Source organism: Nycticebus coucang, chromosome 10 (genome assembly GCF_027406575.1).
Source record: "Nycticebus coucang isolate mNycCou1 chromosome 10, mNycCou1.pri, whole genome shotgun sequence".
In the NCBI taxonomy this organism is placed as follows: domain Eukaryota; kingdom Metazoa; phylum Chordata; class Mammalia; order Primates; family Lorisidae; genus Nycticebus; species Nycticebus coucang.
Window position 1 is genome coordinate 122,547,419 of NC_069789.1, and position 15,591 is coordinate 122,563,009.

The 15,591-nt window shown below is 43.3% G+C and overlaps 1 protein-coding gene across 4 annotated transcripts in view; it reads right to left on the reverse strand.

Moving 5' to 3' along the window:
* HNRNPUL1 (heterogeneous nuclear ribonucleoprotein U like 1) overlaps window positions 1–15,591 on the reverse strand; it is a 45,936-nt gene that overhangs the window by 17,961 nt on the left and 12,384 nt on the right. For all 4 annotated transcript variants that reach the window (XM_053605178.1, XM_053605176.1, XM_053605177.1 and 1 more), the window contains exons 5-10: window positions 14,783–14,922; window positions 11,441–11,540; window positions 8,579–8,691; window positions 2,816–3,082; window positions 1,013–1,135; window positions 787–915 (exon numbers count right to left, since the gene is read on the reverse strand). In XM_053605178.1, the coding sequence (XP_053461153.1) occupies window positions 787–915; window positions 1,013–1,135; window positions 2,816–3,082; window positions 8,579–8,691; window positions 11,441–11,540; window positions 14,783–14,922 (872 nt within the window). The remainder of the gene's footprint in view (window positions 1–786; window positions 916–1,012; window positions 1,136–2,815; window positions 3,083–8,578; window positions 8,692–11,440; window positions 11,541–14,782; window positions 14,923–15,591) is intronic.

Genomic DNA, 15,591 nt, shown 5'->3' on the forward strand with positions numbered 1-15,591 from the left:
GGAAACATACTTTGCAACCTGAGAAAGTCTTCAGAACAAATGTCAAGTATGAGGTTGCACAGGTAATAACCAACTAGAACTCATTACTGAAACAGGGATCCTTAATCATTTTTGGGTCATTTATCCTTTTGAAAATTCTGGAAGTTTTTATGTGTGCATGTTTTAAAGGACACACCTGCACACAGCATTATATGTTCAATTTCAAAGGTTCCCAGATCCCTTGATGTTAAGAACTGTTCCTTTAATGGAAATGAAGGTAGAAAAAGATATGACTTATGCCAGCTGTGAAAGTTCCCAAGAAGGGCTGGGATGTTATCTATTCTGTAAAATAATTAACAATAATCACCAGCTGCCAAGTGCTAGATCCTGTTTGCTATGTGGGTGTCATTATGATTCCTATTTTACACACGAGGAGACAGAGATTCAGAGGATAAAGTTAGCTGGTACACAACTGGGAAGTGGAAGAGGTGGGATTCAAGCCCCAGTCTGTAGGCTGAGAAGTCCACACTTCTTCCCATTTGCTAAATAGCTCCCACCTGATGTGTTCTTTGGGCTCCATGATGAGCCTAAGATAGGAGGCCTAAATAATGGTCTTAGACCTCAACCACAGACCGGGCTCAAAGATATCTCCTAAGGGACTAGGACTGTGTCAGGAAAACACAGCTGAACCCCCGGATGAGCACTATGATCAAAGACCACTTAAGAAAAAGAAGTAAAAAACTAGTGAGTTCTCAGGCTCCCAACAAGTTCACCACTTCCAAGAACATCATGATCACCAGTAAGTACCTGATCTAGGATATAGTTGCGTTTCTTGCGGGCAGCAATCTGGATAAGGCGGTTGAGGCACTGGGTGGCCTGCTGGATCAGGACATCCCAGCGGCCAGCATAGTTCCGCTGCCGACGTAGGCCCATCACCTATGGGCAGGACGTGGTAAAGAATGAGTAGTCGTAGTTGCAGGGTAGCATTCAGAAGGTAGGAGGTGGATAAGGAGAGTCCAGCAGCTATCCTTACCCGCATTTTATCCATGATGGCATTGGTGCCCAGGATGTTGTACTTCTTAGAAGGGTTGGAGGCTGCATGTTTAATGGCCCATGTGGTCTTGCCAGCAGCAGGGAGGCCTACCATCATCAGAATCTACAAGAATAAGATGGTGAAGAGATGTAGTGGCATGGTACCGCCCTGGCTTGCTCGTGACCATGAGAGTGACCCTGAACCTCATGGCCATCTCTGGAAAATGGAAGCAATAACAGTATGAGGTTTGTAAGACTCTCAGTGTTAAGTCCTCGCAAGGGTGAGTACCAAATCAAGCTCTGTCATCATCAGTATTTATATTTTTGTTCACACAGGATTAAGTGGCCTCTAAAAAGCCCAAGGAAGGCAATGCACTAAAAATGGCCTACAGAGTAGGCAACAAGAAGTGGTACAAATTTTTTGGAGTCTGATATGAGAATAAAGCTGTACAGGTAAGGATACAAATACCTGACCTGTACATTTAGAATTTGAAAAACACTAGATGCAACCTAAATGTCCCCAAACAGGGAAATGGTTAGTCTGTGAGGCCAATGAGAATAATATTCAATGGTTGGGAAGGGTGGCTCACGCCTGTAACCCTAGTACTCTGGGAGGCAGAGGCAGGTGGATTGCTTGAGCTCAGGAGTTTGAGACTATCCTGACCAAGAGCAAGACCCCATCTCTACTAAACAGAAAAAACTAGCTAGGCAAGAAAGCACATGCCTGTAGTCCCAGCTACTCGGGAGGCTTTGAAGCAAGAGGATCTCTTGAGCCCAAGAGTTTGAGGTTGCTGTGAGGTATGATGATTCCACAGCACTCTACCCACGGTGACTGTGGTTCAAAAAAAAAAAAAAAGGAGAAAGGAAAAAAAAAAAAAGGCAGTGGTTCATACCTGTAATCTCAGCACTCTGGATGGCAAAGGCAGGAGCATCAGCTTGAGCTCCAGGATTCAAGACCAGCCTGACCAAGAGTGAGGACCCCACCTCTAATAAAAACTGAAAAACTAGGCTCAGCACCTGTAGCATGGTGGTTATAGCACCAGCCACATACACCCCAAAGTTGGTGGGTTCGAACCGGGCATGGGCCAGCTAACCAACAATGACAACTGCAACCCCACCATTCCCCCAAAAAAGCCGGGCATTGTGACAGGCATCTGTAGTCCTAACTACTTGGGAGGCTGAGGCAAAAGAATCGCTTGAGCCCAGAGTTTGAGGTTGCTGTGAGCTGTAACACCATGGCACTCTACCGTGGGCAGATGGCAACGTAGTGACTCTGTCTCAAAAAAAGAAAAACCAAAAAATCGAAAAATTAGCCAAATGCCTACAGTTCCAGCTACTCAGGTGGCTGAGACAGGAAGAGTGCTTAAGCTCAGGAGTTTGAGGTTGTTGTGAGCTACGATGATGCCACTGTATTGAGAGCCCACAGACTGGGCTCAAAGAAAAAAAAAAAAAAGAAAAAAGATGTTCAGAGAGATTTTCCTGAGATGGGATAAAGCTTGCAAAACGTTAAGTGAGAATGGCAGGATAGCAAAATGCTTATACCATAAAATCTCAATTATAAACATGTGTATATAAAACAGGTACCTAGCACATCAAAAAGAATAAGATAAACTTTAAACCTCTGGAAATAAACTTACCTGTGGATGGTGAAGTTATGGGAACTGGAAGACAGTTGGCCAAGTTTACTAACATAGCAAATTTGTGCTTGTTTCACCACACCCAGCTACTAAGTGTCTCCCCTTTGCTTTGTTAAAAAGGTGAGTTTGGAGAGGTGGCCATAATTCAGTCTTCTGATCCTACTCACCTCACATTCTGCCTTGCTCTTTGGTCCAATGGTGCCCCGAATCCGCTCACTAAGGGGAAGGTGCTGGATGAAGGTAAACCCTGGGAGAACAGAACAGTAGGGCTCTGCCCTCTGCCCAAAGTTGAACTCCACTGCACAATTCTTCACCAGGACATGAGGGTAGAGGGCCTGACCCCCTAAAGCTTCCTTCTGGATTCGGAAGGCAATGCCCATCCACTTCCCATTCTTGGTAAAGGAAAGTTCCACATCATTTCCACATTCAAAGTCCTAGAAAGAAAAAGTCAAAGGAATTTAATTCCCAATTCTCATCTTAAGGCACTGGGAACCCCAAGTTGGAGAAAATAGATGCAGGTGGTGGCAATACAGTTTGCTGTCTAGATTTAAACACCTTCCTGTTTTGCCAGCAAAACAGGCAAGCTGAGCAGTGCCAGAGAACATCTCAGAGAACCCTCCTTACCCAAGACCTGGAAGCTGATGGATGTGTAACCTCAAGTAATTTAAAGAAACTCCAAGTATTTGAGTCTTGTGCCTAGTCTAGGTGAAGATGAAGAGGATCCTGCCCTGTCCTCAAAACTAACAAGGGCCATCTATGAAGGTAATAGATAAAGGAAAGCCATGACAATGATTTAAACCGAACCTAGCACCACCAGTAGATTTGTCTGTTTGTTCCTATTCTTCCTGATGATATGTGTCTGTGGTAATCTGGGCCTGACAGAGCTGAAGGACCAGTTAAGAGGACATACCCAGAGCAAGTTTCTCAGAGAAGGAGACTCATAAACTAAGTCCTGAGATGAACCAAGTTTGGGGGCGAGAGGAGAGTATTCTAGGCCAGTGGTGAGAAAACACAGGGTCAGATCGGCTGAAGCATAAAGGATAAGAGGGAAGTAATTTCAGGCACAACTGGAGAGCCATGCAAGGACTACATTCATTCATTTAGTAACAACTATTTGTTGACCTGCTGAACTTTACTGGTTAAGATGCTATTGTAGAAGGTAGACAGCTTCAGTTCTACACTGTCTCAAAAAAATAAACAATAAAAATTAAAGACAACAAAAAAAGAGACCAGCACTCTCAATCAACAAATCCACCACCGAAACAGCCATCTGTCCAACAGGCAAGTGTTAAGTTGTATTGTTCCTGCCAAAATATTCCCCTGCGAATCAAGAGCCGAAATACCCAAATCTATGAAGTGTGGCACTATTTTGTGTGTGACATGCTTGTACCCTCATCTCCCACACCTGTGTTATCCCCTAAGCGCTAAGTATGTATTACGCTCTTTATGGTTTGCTGAGATAGTTATCTTCTCCTCTCCACTTGGAAAGAGGTTTTGTCCTTTTTGTTTTGTGAATTGAAGACTCCGATCTGATACAGAAGTCCTCCCCTATGGTTCCTAGAGGTCACTCATCTTCACACTTCTTTAAAGCCCTAACCCTTTTAAAAAGTGTGTCATCTTCAGAAAGAGGGACAGAGGGAGGAGGGTGGGGCCTTGGTGTGTGTCACACTTTATGGGGGCAAGACATGATTGCAAGAGGGACTTTACCTAACAATTGCAATCAGTGTAACCTGGCTTATTGTACCCTCAATGAATCCCCACCAATAATAAAAAAAAAAAAGAAATAGATGGACTAGTATAATGCACCCTGTGTACCTGGTCCCCATCTGCAACAATCTTCAACAGTGACCAACTCTGGTCAATCGTGTTTCATCTGTATTCCTACCCTCCCAACCCAGATTTTTTTTTTTTTTTGAGACAGAGTCTCACTTTGTTGCCCCCGTAGAGTGCCATAGTGTCACAGGTCACAGCAACCTCAGACTCTTGGGCTCAAGTGATTCTCTTGCCTCAGCCTCCCAAGTAGCTGGGACTACAGGTGCCCACTACAATGCTGGCTATTTTTTAAGAGTCGGGGTTGTGCTCTTTCTCAGGCTGATCTCGAATTTGTGAGCTTAAGTGATCTGCCTGCCTTAGCCTCCCAGAGTGTTGGGATTACAGGTGTGAGCCACCGCGCCTGGCCACCAACCTAGATTGTTTTCAAGCAAATCTCAGATATATCATATTTATTCATCATTATTTCAATATGTATCCCCAAAATACAAAGTTTTCTTTAAAACTGCAATTCATAATTGCTAAGTCATGGAAAAAGCCCAAGTGCCCATCAATCCACGAATGGATTAATAAATTGTGGTATATGTACACCATGGAATATTATGCAGCCTTAAAGAAAGATGGAGACTTTACCTCTTTCATGTTTACATGGATGGAGCTAGAACATATTCTTCTTAGTAAAGTATCTCAAGAATGGAAGAAAAAGTATCCACATGTACTCAGCCCTACTATGAAGCTAAATTATGGCTTTCGTGTGAAAGCTATAATCCAGTTATAACCTAAGAATATGGGGAAGGGGGAGAGGGAAGGGAGGGAGGGGAGGACACAGGCAGAGGGAGGGTGATTGGTGGGATTACACCTATGGTGCATTTTACAACGGTACATGTGAAACTTACTAAATGTAGAATATAAATGTCTTAACACAACAACTAAGAAAATGCCAGGAAGGCTATGTTAACCAGTGTGATGAAAATATGTCAAATGGTCTATAAAACCAGTGTATGGTGCCCCATAATCACATTAATGTATACAGCTATGATTTAATAATAAAATAAAAATTAAAAAAAAAAAAAGTGTGTCATCTTCTGAAAAAAAGAAAACTGAAAACTGCACACAGAATCTTAAAACTAGAAGTAGAGGTGATCTGGTTGAAGCAAAAGTCAAGGCCTGGAGATCCATATTGCCATACACCCACAAGAACTCATGTTCTGATGGAACAGAGTTTGGAAAACACTAACACATATTGACAAGTTAAATTGCTGCAACATGTCTGGAGTGCAGTCTTAGTGGTAGGTATAAAAATTTAAGAATATACCTAGCCACTGACCTACAGGCGCCACACCATAATCATCATCTTTTTGGATAAAGAAACCCTGACTGAGTACCAGTGGGCTCACAGGTAGGGAGGATATATGTATATATATGAAAAATGGGTAGAGGGAAGTCTGAAGGCAACTCCACACAGTGTATCTTTTTATATTCCTGGACTTATCTTGGAAAACATAAACTGATTAACTACTCGAAAAATGTTTTTATTAAGCTAGATCTATATTATCTGTGTGTACAGAGAAAGATTGCCAAGATTGACTGTTAAATGACAAAAAAAATGTGACATTTAGTATAGTTTACAGAGTATAAAGTTGCTTAATTATTATTAAAAAGATGATGAGGTCATGAAATGCAAAGGAAGGCTGAGAACTGTTTCAGACTAAAGAAGACTAAAAGGACATGACAAGAGACTGCAATACATGATCCTGGATCAGATTCTAAACTAAGAACTAAATTGTGCTAAAGGATACTGTTGGGATAATTGACAAAATTTAAATGTGGACTATGGAGTAAATAATAACATGATATCAATGTTAAATTGGATAACTTTACTATCGTTAATAGTTGTTTTCTAAAAAGAGATAGGATCTCACTCTGTTACTGAGGCTGAAATGCAGTGATGTGATCATAGCTCATTATAAACTCAAAAACTCCCAGCCTAAAGTGTACCACCCACCTTTGCTTCCTCGGGTGCCTAGGCTGAGCTGTGATGGCCAGCCAATAGCTTTGTTCTATAAATATAAAATGAAGGAATAAAAGACACAAAGTATGCAATCATCAAATGTATCAGATGAAATTCATATACAGTTGACACTTGAGCAAAACATATAGGTCTATGTATATACAGATTTTTCTAATAAATATATTGAAAAAAATTTTGGACATTTCTAACAATTTAAAAAATCTCATGGGGCTCGGCGCCTGTGGCTCAAGCAGCTAAGGCACTAGCCACATACACCTGAGCTGTCGGGTTCAAATCCAGCCCGGGCCCAAACAGCAATGATGACTGCAATCAAAAAATAGCGGGGCATTGTGGCAGGCACCTGTAATACCAGCTACTCGGGAGGCTGAGGCAAGAGAATCGCTTAAGCCCAAGAGTTTGAGGTTGCTGTGAGCTGGGACACCACAGCACTCTACCAAGGGTGACACAGTGAGACCCTGTCTCAAAAAAACAAAAATATAGAAGAGTACAAGCTCCATCATCAGGGTAGTCACTTCCTCTGGGGCCTCACAGCACATTTTACAACCTCTCTTATAACTCTTAATAATAAGATATGTGTGTGTGTGTGTGTGTATATATATATATATATATATTTTTTTTTTTTTTTTAATTGAGACAGAGTCTCATTTTGTCACCCTCGGTAGAGTGCCATGGTGTCATAGCTCACAGCAACCCTCAACTCTTGAGCTCAAGCGATTCTCTTGCCTCAGCCTCCCTTGTAGCTGGGACTATAGGTGCCTGGCACAACACCTGGCTATTTCTTTTTTGTTGTTGTTTAGCAGGCCTGGGCCGGGTTCGGACCAGCCCCCCCATCATGTGGCCAGCACCATAACCACTGAGCTACGGGTGCCCCCTAATAATAGTATTAAGTAGTAATTCCCAAGCAGTGTTATAAGTGCTCTTAATAGATTAATTTGATGACTCCACACATCATTCTGAGGCAGGTGTAAAGATTCTCATTTACAGAAGACTGAAAGAGAGCATAAGTTGCCCAGGGCTGTGAATGGACGAACAGAGAGTAGGTCCAGGAGTCTAGCCCTAAACATACAACCATATTCCACAGCACTATCATTGTTGGTCACTGCTTTGCAGGTACTCTATACTGTTCTGTTTTGTACTTGCCTCTACTCTTCCAAAAGGTAATGCATTGTAAGAAGCTTGGCTTAACTAATGTGAGGTGAAGAAAGGGACAAGTGTGGGGATACAATGATGCCAATGTGGGGCAAAAGCTAACACCACTGCCTTTAATAGCTATTTCCTAACATGAAAGATGAGAAATTCCTGGGTTTGGCGGTGCCTGTGGCTCAGTGAGTAGGGCGCCGGCCCCATATACCGAGGATGGCAAGTTCAAACTTGGCCCCAAATTGCAACAACAAAAAAAATAGCCAGGTGTTGTGGCGGGCACCTGTAGTCCCAGCTACTCAGGAAGCTGAGGCAAGAGAATCGCCTAAGCCCAAGAGCTGGAGGTTGCTGTGAGCTGTGATGCCACAGCACTCTACCCAGGGCAACAAAGTTAGATTCTGTCTCGAAAATAAAAAGAAAGAAATTCCTGGGTTTAGAAAACATTGCTCTGGTATCTAAAATGGGAGAAAGGCTGTGCACACCTGAAATTCCCAAACCTCTTCAGGGTGTCATCTGACAACTTCGCACACAAAATGAGAGGGGGCAGAATGATAAAAACTTTGCACATGACAGTAAACATTCTAGTCTGTTAAGCAGAGACGAAGTATGGTGAGAGTTGCTGGATACAAGGGCCGACAATAAATGGAAGTATCCTAAAAAAGAAGTCTGTAGCCCAACATCTTGTTCTGCCTTTTTTTTTGAGACAGTCTATGACGCCCTTGGTACAGTAATGTGGTGTCATAGCTCACAGCAACTTCAAACTCTTGGGCTTAAGCAACTCTCTTGCCTCAGCCTCCCACGTAGCGTAGACTACAGGTGCCCGCCACAATGCCTGGCTATTTTTTTGCTGTCGTTATCATTGTTGTTTGGGCGGCCTGGGCTGGGTTCGTACCCGCCATCCCCGGTGTATGTGGCTGCTGCCCTAACCACTGAGCTATGGGCGCCAAGCCTGGTTCTGCCAATTTTCTTACAGGCTGCTAGCACTCACCGCAAAGCAGCCAATCACATCATTCTCTGCAAATTTGTCTCCGTAGTTGTCAAACCGGCTATTGGTGGATTTCTTCCCAGTGCCTCCATAGCCATAGGAGAAAGGCTCTTCGCCTGATGGAAGAAATAGGTAGAGGAAGGTTAAACCTACAATGTTTTTTTCAAAGGAAAAAAATCGTATTGCCTCTTACAGATGTCTTTTTTTTTTTCTGTTTGGAGAGGTGGGGAAAGTTAAGGAAGCCCTTTATAACACAGAACTCTGGAGGGTCTGATGGGTGTGATTAAGACTGGAAGTAGGAGATAAACTGAACTGTTCTATACAAAAGGCAGAATTTGGAAAAGACAACAAGAAAGGAAGAGAGAAGCTGGGATGGAGGATGGCTGTTATGCTGAGATGTAACCCTTTCCTGTGACATTTAATGTTCAGTAAAGCCTACTAATGTCATTAACATTTAGCATTAATGTGTTGTTGATATAAATTAGTTAAGGGGCTAGGTTTTGGTTCTAAATATCATGAGGACTGACCCAGGGGAAAGGTATTGGTTTTTCTCAGGCTACAAACCTGGATGCTAAAGTGATCAGAGATCTCAAAGGCTCTGCTGATACCTGGATTACACAGAAATCCTTGGGCAGAACCCAAAGAGTATCCAGCTAGAAAAGCAGGAATGACAAAATTCCAGGCCTGGTTCTGTTATGAACCATCTGTGTACCTCTGGACCTTTCTGGGCTCTATTTCCTCATCTGTATCAATTGCCCACCACTCACATCTCAAAACTAAGAAAACATAAAATGAGATGACCTATGAGTCTTAAATAAAACATGTTAATACATATGGAGATGAAACCTATATACTCCTTTTGATCTAAGAATTAGTCGTTAAGTGGTCAGGCAATTACACACAAGGATAATAGCTCAAGTGTTTAAAAGCAAAAATTTGCAATATATTAAGCTTTTGTAAAAGAAGACTTGTTAAGGCTCAGCGCCTGTAGCTCATTGAGTAGGGTGCTAGCCACATATGCCAAGGCTGGCAGGTTCAAGCCCAGCCTGCTAAACAACAACTCCAATCAAAAAATAGCCGGGGATTGTGGCAAGGCACCTGTAGTCCCAGCTACTCAGCAGGCTGAGGCAAGAGACTTGCTTGAGCCCAAGAGTTTGAGGTTGCTGTGAGCTGCGACATCATAGCACTCTACTGAGGGCAACATAATGAGACTCTGTCTCAATAAAACAAAAAGAAAATTTGTTAAATAAATAATACAACTAAAAAATGGAAAATTTTGCAGTGGTCAAAAAATTATACTTACCTACAAAAATATGCCCATGATGTGTTACAAGAAATCAAGGGCAGAGCCCATAGTTCAGTGGATAGGGTGCCAGCCACATACACCAAGGTTGGCAGGTTTGAGCCTAGCCTGGGCCTGCTAAACAACGAGTACAACAAAAACTAGACAGACGTTGTGGTGGTTGCCTGTAGTCCCAGCTACTTGGGAGGCTGGGGCAAGAGTTTCAGATTGCTGTGAGCGGTGACATCATAGCACTCTATGAGGGTGACACAGTAAGACTGTCTCACAAAAAAAGAAAAAAGAAAGAAGGAAATCAAGCCAGGTAAAAGTACTCATAGCATGGCCAGTTTCAAATGGTACAAAAAATGAAAGCCCAGAAGACTGAAGTTGAAAATATTAACAACAGTTGTTATCTTTCAGGTTTAGGGAGGATTTTCATTTTCCCTTTTCTATATGGCCTTAATGTTTGCAAGGAGCACATGTTAATTTTATAATCAGAATGTTTATGTGACCAAGACAAAAGGTCTCAGCACTAGTTATTATAATCGCTTGGGGCCAGAAGGTCACTGAAAACTGGGGATCTGCAAAAATTCAACACTTTTCTTTTTTTGTAGAGACAGAGTCTCACTTTATGGCCCTCGGTAGAGTGCCGTGGCCCCACACAGCTCACAGCAACCTCCAACTCCTGGGCTTAAGCGATTCTCCTGCCTCAGCCTCCCAAGTAGCTGGGACGACAGGCGCCCGCCACAATGCCCGGCTATTTTTTGGTTGCAGTTCAGCCGGGGCCGGGTTTGAACTCGTCACCCTCGGTATATGGGGCCGGCGCCTTACCGACTGAGCCACAGGCGCCGCCCAAAAATTCAACACTTTTCAAGGGCAGACTAGACTTCCTTCTCTCTGCCAACCATCCCTGACCCCTAGTTTCTCCTTCCTCTTTTACTCTAGTGTAGGCTCTTGATAGAAAATCCAGACAAAACTTAATAGAACTTGAGAACTTATTTTTAGTATGGTTTGAGGACAGAAGACATTAATCTTTTTTAAAGAAAGGGAACTTTCCTAAAGAGAACTTTGGGCCCTTTCTTTTTTAGACAGTCTCACTTTGTCGCCCTGAGTAGAGTGCTGTGCTGTCATAGCTCACAGCAACCTCAAACTACTGTGCTCAAGTGATTCTCTGGTGTCAGCTTCCCAAGTAGCTGGAACTATAGGTGCCAGCCACAACACCCAGCTATTTTTAGAGATGGGGTCTCACTCTTGCTCAGGCTGGTCTCAAACTCCTTAGCTCAAATAATCTGCCCATCTTAGCCTCTCAAAGTGCTAGAATCACAGGCGTGAGCCACCTTGCCTGGCCTTTTGGGCCTTTTCCTAAAAGATGAAGGATAAGAATTAATTCTTCACTAAAAGGTTATTACATGATCACAGTCCTCCCAGTTGAATCTAGTATGCCTGAATATAGCTAGTGGTATATACTTGTGCCTGCTCCACCAAAGGTAATTTCTGACACTGGGAAGGGAAACTTATAAGCCTTGAGAATCCAGGAGTAGGGGTAAATCACTCTCTGGACTGCCTAGCTGACCTCCTCTTACCTAGCTGGGTGCTGCAGGAGTCCAGGGACCAGCCAACACGAACAACGTGGGGGTCAGGCTCTGTAGATGGAAGGTGCTTCACAGAGATTTCCTCGTTGATCTGTAGAGAGGATAAAAGGCTTAACACTAATTCTCTAGAGGATGGTGGGAGACAATATAGAAAGGAAGCATATCAGGCATTAACAAATAGCAATGGCTTTTATTGCTGGAGAAGAGGCATTTAAGCAGCTCTGAAGAGGCTGTTACACTGACACCAGGGCCTCCAAAAGCATCAGGAGAGTGCAGAGCCACAGAAACAGGCATTACAAAATGTAGTTTTGTTTTTGGCCGGGGCTGGGTTTGAACCCACCACCTCTGGCGTATGGGGCTGGTGCCCTACTCCTTTGAGCCACAGGCGCCCCCCAGTAGTATCTTTTCATTTAAGGGAGTCTCCTAACATCTGCTAGAAGGATAAATTGGTGCAATGCCTTTGGAAGGCAATCTAGCAACCTCTATCAAAACTGCAAATATAACTCAGCAATTCGACTCCTAGTGTCTTCTTACAGATACATTAGTATGTGTATGAGAAAGTGTATGTATGTGTGAATGTGTGTAGGCAATATTCTGTGCAGCATTGTTTTAATATAAATTTTTTTTTCTTTTTTTGAGACAGTATCTCACCCTCGGTAGAGTGCTGTCATATCATAGCTCACACCAACCTCAAACTTTTAGTGATTCTCTTGCCTTAGCCTCCTAACTAGCTGGGACTACAGGCGCCCAGCACAATGCCTGGCTAATTTTAGAAATGGGGTCTTGCTCTTGCTCAGGCTGGTCTCAAACCCATGAACTCAGGCAATCCACCTGCCTCGGAGTGCTAGGATTACAGGCACGAACCACTGCACCTGGCTAATACACATACTTTTAAAATTAGAAAAAATACCAATAAAGCACTGGTTATATTATGATACATCCATGCCACAAAATACAATGCAGCATCTAAAAGACATGAGGCACAGATAATGTGCTGGTGTAGAGACATGTCCAAAATGTAGTATTTAAAAAAAGCCAGAGGGGAAAAAAGCACTTGCTGACTTAACCTCTTATTAAGTTAGAGATTAGACTGCTTGGATACCCACATGTACCTATGGCCTTTGTAAAGTTATCATATTTTGACTTTTCAAATGCACATTTTCCACATTTTATTTATTTTTTTGAGACAAAGAGTCTCGTTATGTCGCCCTCGGTAGAATGTCGTGGCATCATAGCTCACAGCAACCTCAAACTCTTGGGTTTAAACCATTCTCTTGCCTCAGCCTCCCAAGTAGCTGGGACTAAAGGCACTCGCCACAATATCCGGCTATTTTTTGATTGTAGTTGTCATTGTTGTTTGATAGGCCTGGGTGGGGTTTGAACCCGCCAGCCCCAGTGTGTGTGGCCAGCGCCCTAGCTGCTGAACTATAGGTGCCAATTTTCCCCATCTTAGGATCTCTGAAATTACAATCTGTCTCACAACTGATGTGATAAGAAAACACTATTTGTTTAGTTAGCAAGTTTCTCTATGAGTAGTGCATAACATGCAACTTACATTCATGGTGTCTTAAGTTAATAAAATGAGACCCTCTGGGGTTTGAGGGAGGGGGAATTAATTATATGTATATGTGTAATGTACAAAAAAATACATGACGCTCTGTCTCAGCTTCTTTTCCTAAAACCCGGGAATAAGAGTATCCATTTAATGATAATACCATGAGGATTAATGGAAATAATCTTTGTAAGAAGCTTGGCATTGGATCTTGTGCATGAAAAATCTCTACACGGGCGGCGCCTGTGGCTCAGTCGATAGGGCGCCAGCCCCATATACCGAGGGTGGCGGGTTCAAATCCGGCCCCGGCCAAACTGCAACGAAAAATGCTCTACAAATGTTAACTATCATAAACATGCAAAGGATACTTGGATATGTAAAAGATCTGCAAAAATTGTTAACATAGCAATTACCTCTAGGGAGTAGGATGGAGACTGAGTGACCCTGAGAGTAACTTCTTTTTTATCCTAAATCTTTCTGGCTACACGAACTTCTATTAAACATGAGCATGTTTAATTTTCTTCCTTTTCTATTTTTGAGATGAGATTTCACAATGTAGCCCAGATCGGTCTTAACTCCTGGGCTCCAGTATTACTCCCTTGTAGTTGGAATTACAGGTTACATCCAGCATGTATTATTTTCATAAACTTAACAACATGAAACTTTGGAGATATCATGGTAAAAGATGGCCTAAGCGGCAGTTCTTTGCCCTGCTTTCCTTCTGGCCTTCCTTTAATGATACCCGGACCCAATCTTTCTGGTTTACTTTTTCTCCAAAAAACTCCTTTTTCCAGTTATATATATACATTACCACTAGAATGGCAGGCAATATAATACCCAGGTTAAATTCTACCAATGGAAAATCTGCTTAATGAAGCAATAAATGGTTGGCCTGCTTTTCTTACATGTATTTAGCTATGATATAGTTCTCTCTCTATATATGTATTTTTATGTATAAAGAGCAGAAGGGGCTCAATCTTTGTCAGCTTCTTTCTTCATGGTGGCCAGGATGTTGCTTGGCTCCTCCCACTTCCTCTTAGTGTGGATGTCTGTTCCCATCCCCCCCTTTTTTTTGAGACAGTCTCAAGCTGTTGCCCTAGATAAGAGTGCTGTCGAGTTACAGCTCACAACAACCTCAAACTCTTGGGCTTAAACCATTCTCTTGCCTTAGCCTTCCAAGTAACTGGGACTCCAGGCACGCGCGCCCCCCCCCCCCCCCAAAAATGCCCGGCTATTTTTGGTTGTAGCTGTCATTGTTGTTTGGCAGGCCCGGGCTGGATTAGAACCCATTAACTCTAGCGTATGTAGTTGGTGCCCTTGCTGCTGAGCTACAGGTGCCGAGGCCCCACCCTTTTCTTGATGAACTCAAGGACCCATTTGTCCCTGGAGACCTTCAGCAACTCCATAGCATTCACATAGGGCAAAGTCACAAACCTCTTGGATCACGTCCCACATAAAATTAAGTGTGTTTGGTAAGGTGGCTGTGGCAGTAGCTGTGCCTCAGAGTGCTTACATTCTCGGTCACCTTGTGGCCGTTGTTGAGACCCACAGCCACGGGGAAGCACAGAGCCATGGCTGCAGAGAATAGCTGGCTGCCATGGTGGAAGAGGATAGTTCCCTTGAGTTCATCAGACTTTGTGATTATTTGGACATAGTCCATGCTCAATACAATCTCTTTTTTAAACAGAGATTTGTAGTTCTGACCAAAGTTAACTAATAATAGGCTATTCCAATGGATGGACCTGCTTTCTCTTCCCATCTCTTCTGTTGTTCCCACTTACCTTCATTTCAAAGCACACGCGGCCCCTTCTAACCCCATAGCTGGCACGGGCTCCTGACCACAGGTATGCAAAGCCCTCGATTGTGAGTGGATAGCCACTACTCCGATCTCGAGCCACTTTGAAGTGGAGGTCGCAGTTATCTATGGAGGAAAAAGCCTGAAGTCAAGTGATGTTTAAAAGTCCCAAGACAGGGGCATACAGAGGGAGATTCCCCAAAAGTTGACCAGGAATAAACAAGTGGGTTCAAGAGGAAGCAGCATAATCTCTAGCCTCTCTCCCTTTGAGTTGAGAGCGTATGGACTACTGCAAACTGGCCTGTCCCACCCCAGAGAAGAACTGGGGTCCTCCACCTGGCAGACTACGAGATGGGCTTCCAGGGGACCCTGAAATTGTACACAAATGTTTCTGAGAGGAATGTATACTTGCTAAGGAGAGGGTCCACATCCTTAGCAGTTTCAAATTTAGATTTTAGAAGACAAAAGGCTGACCCCCCTCACCTCCACCACCTTATACTCCAATCCCTTCCCTGTGCTAACTCTCTCAGCTTGGGAGCCAGACTTCTGTTGCCAACAGCTATAAAAGCATCTAAACCTGACCCCCACCTGCTACCCAGGTGCACCACAGGATCCTATCTCTTCTGATGGGCCTCTCTTCTGCTGCTGCCACTCTTCAAGGAGCCAGTCATGCCTCCAAGAAACCCTTTCCTGACCATTTTGGCCACAAGATGCTCTCCTTACTCTAAAGGCTGAGCAACATGGTCCGTACATTTGACATTTGATTAGATGCTGCTTCATGGACCACTACCACTC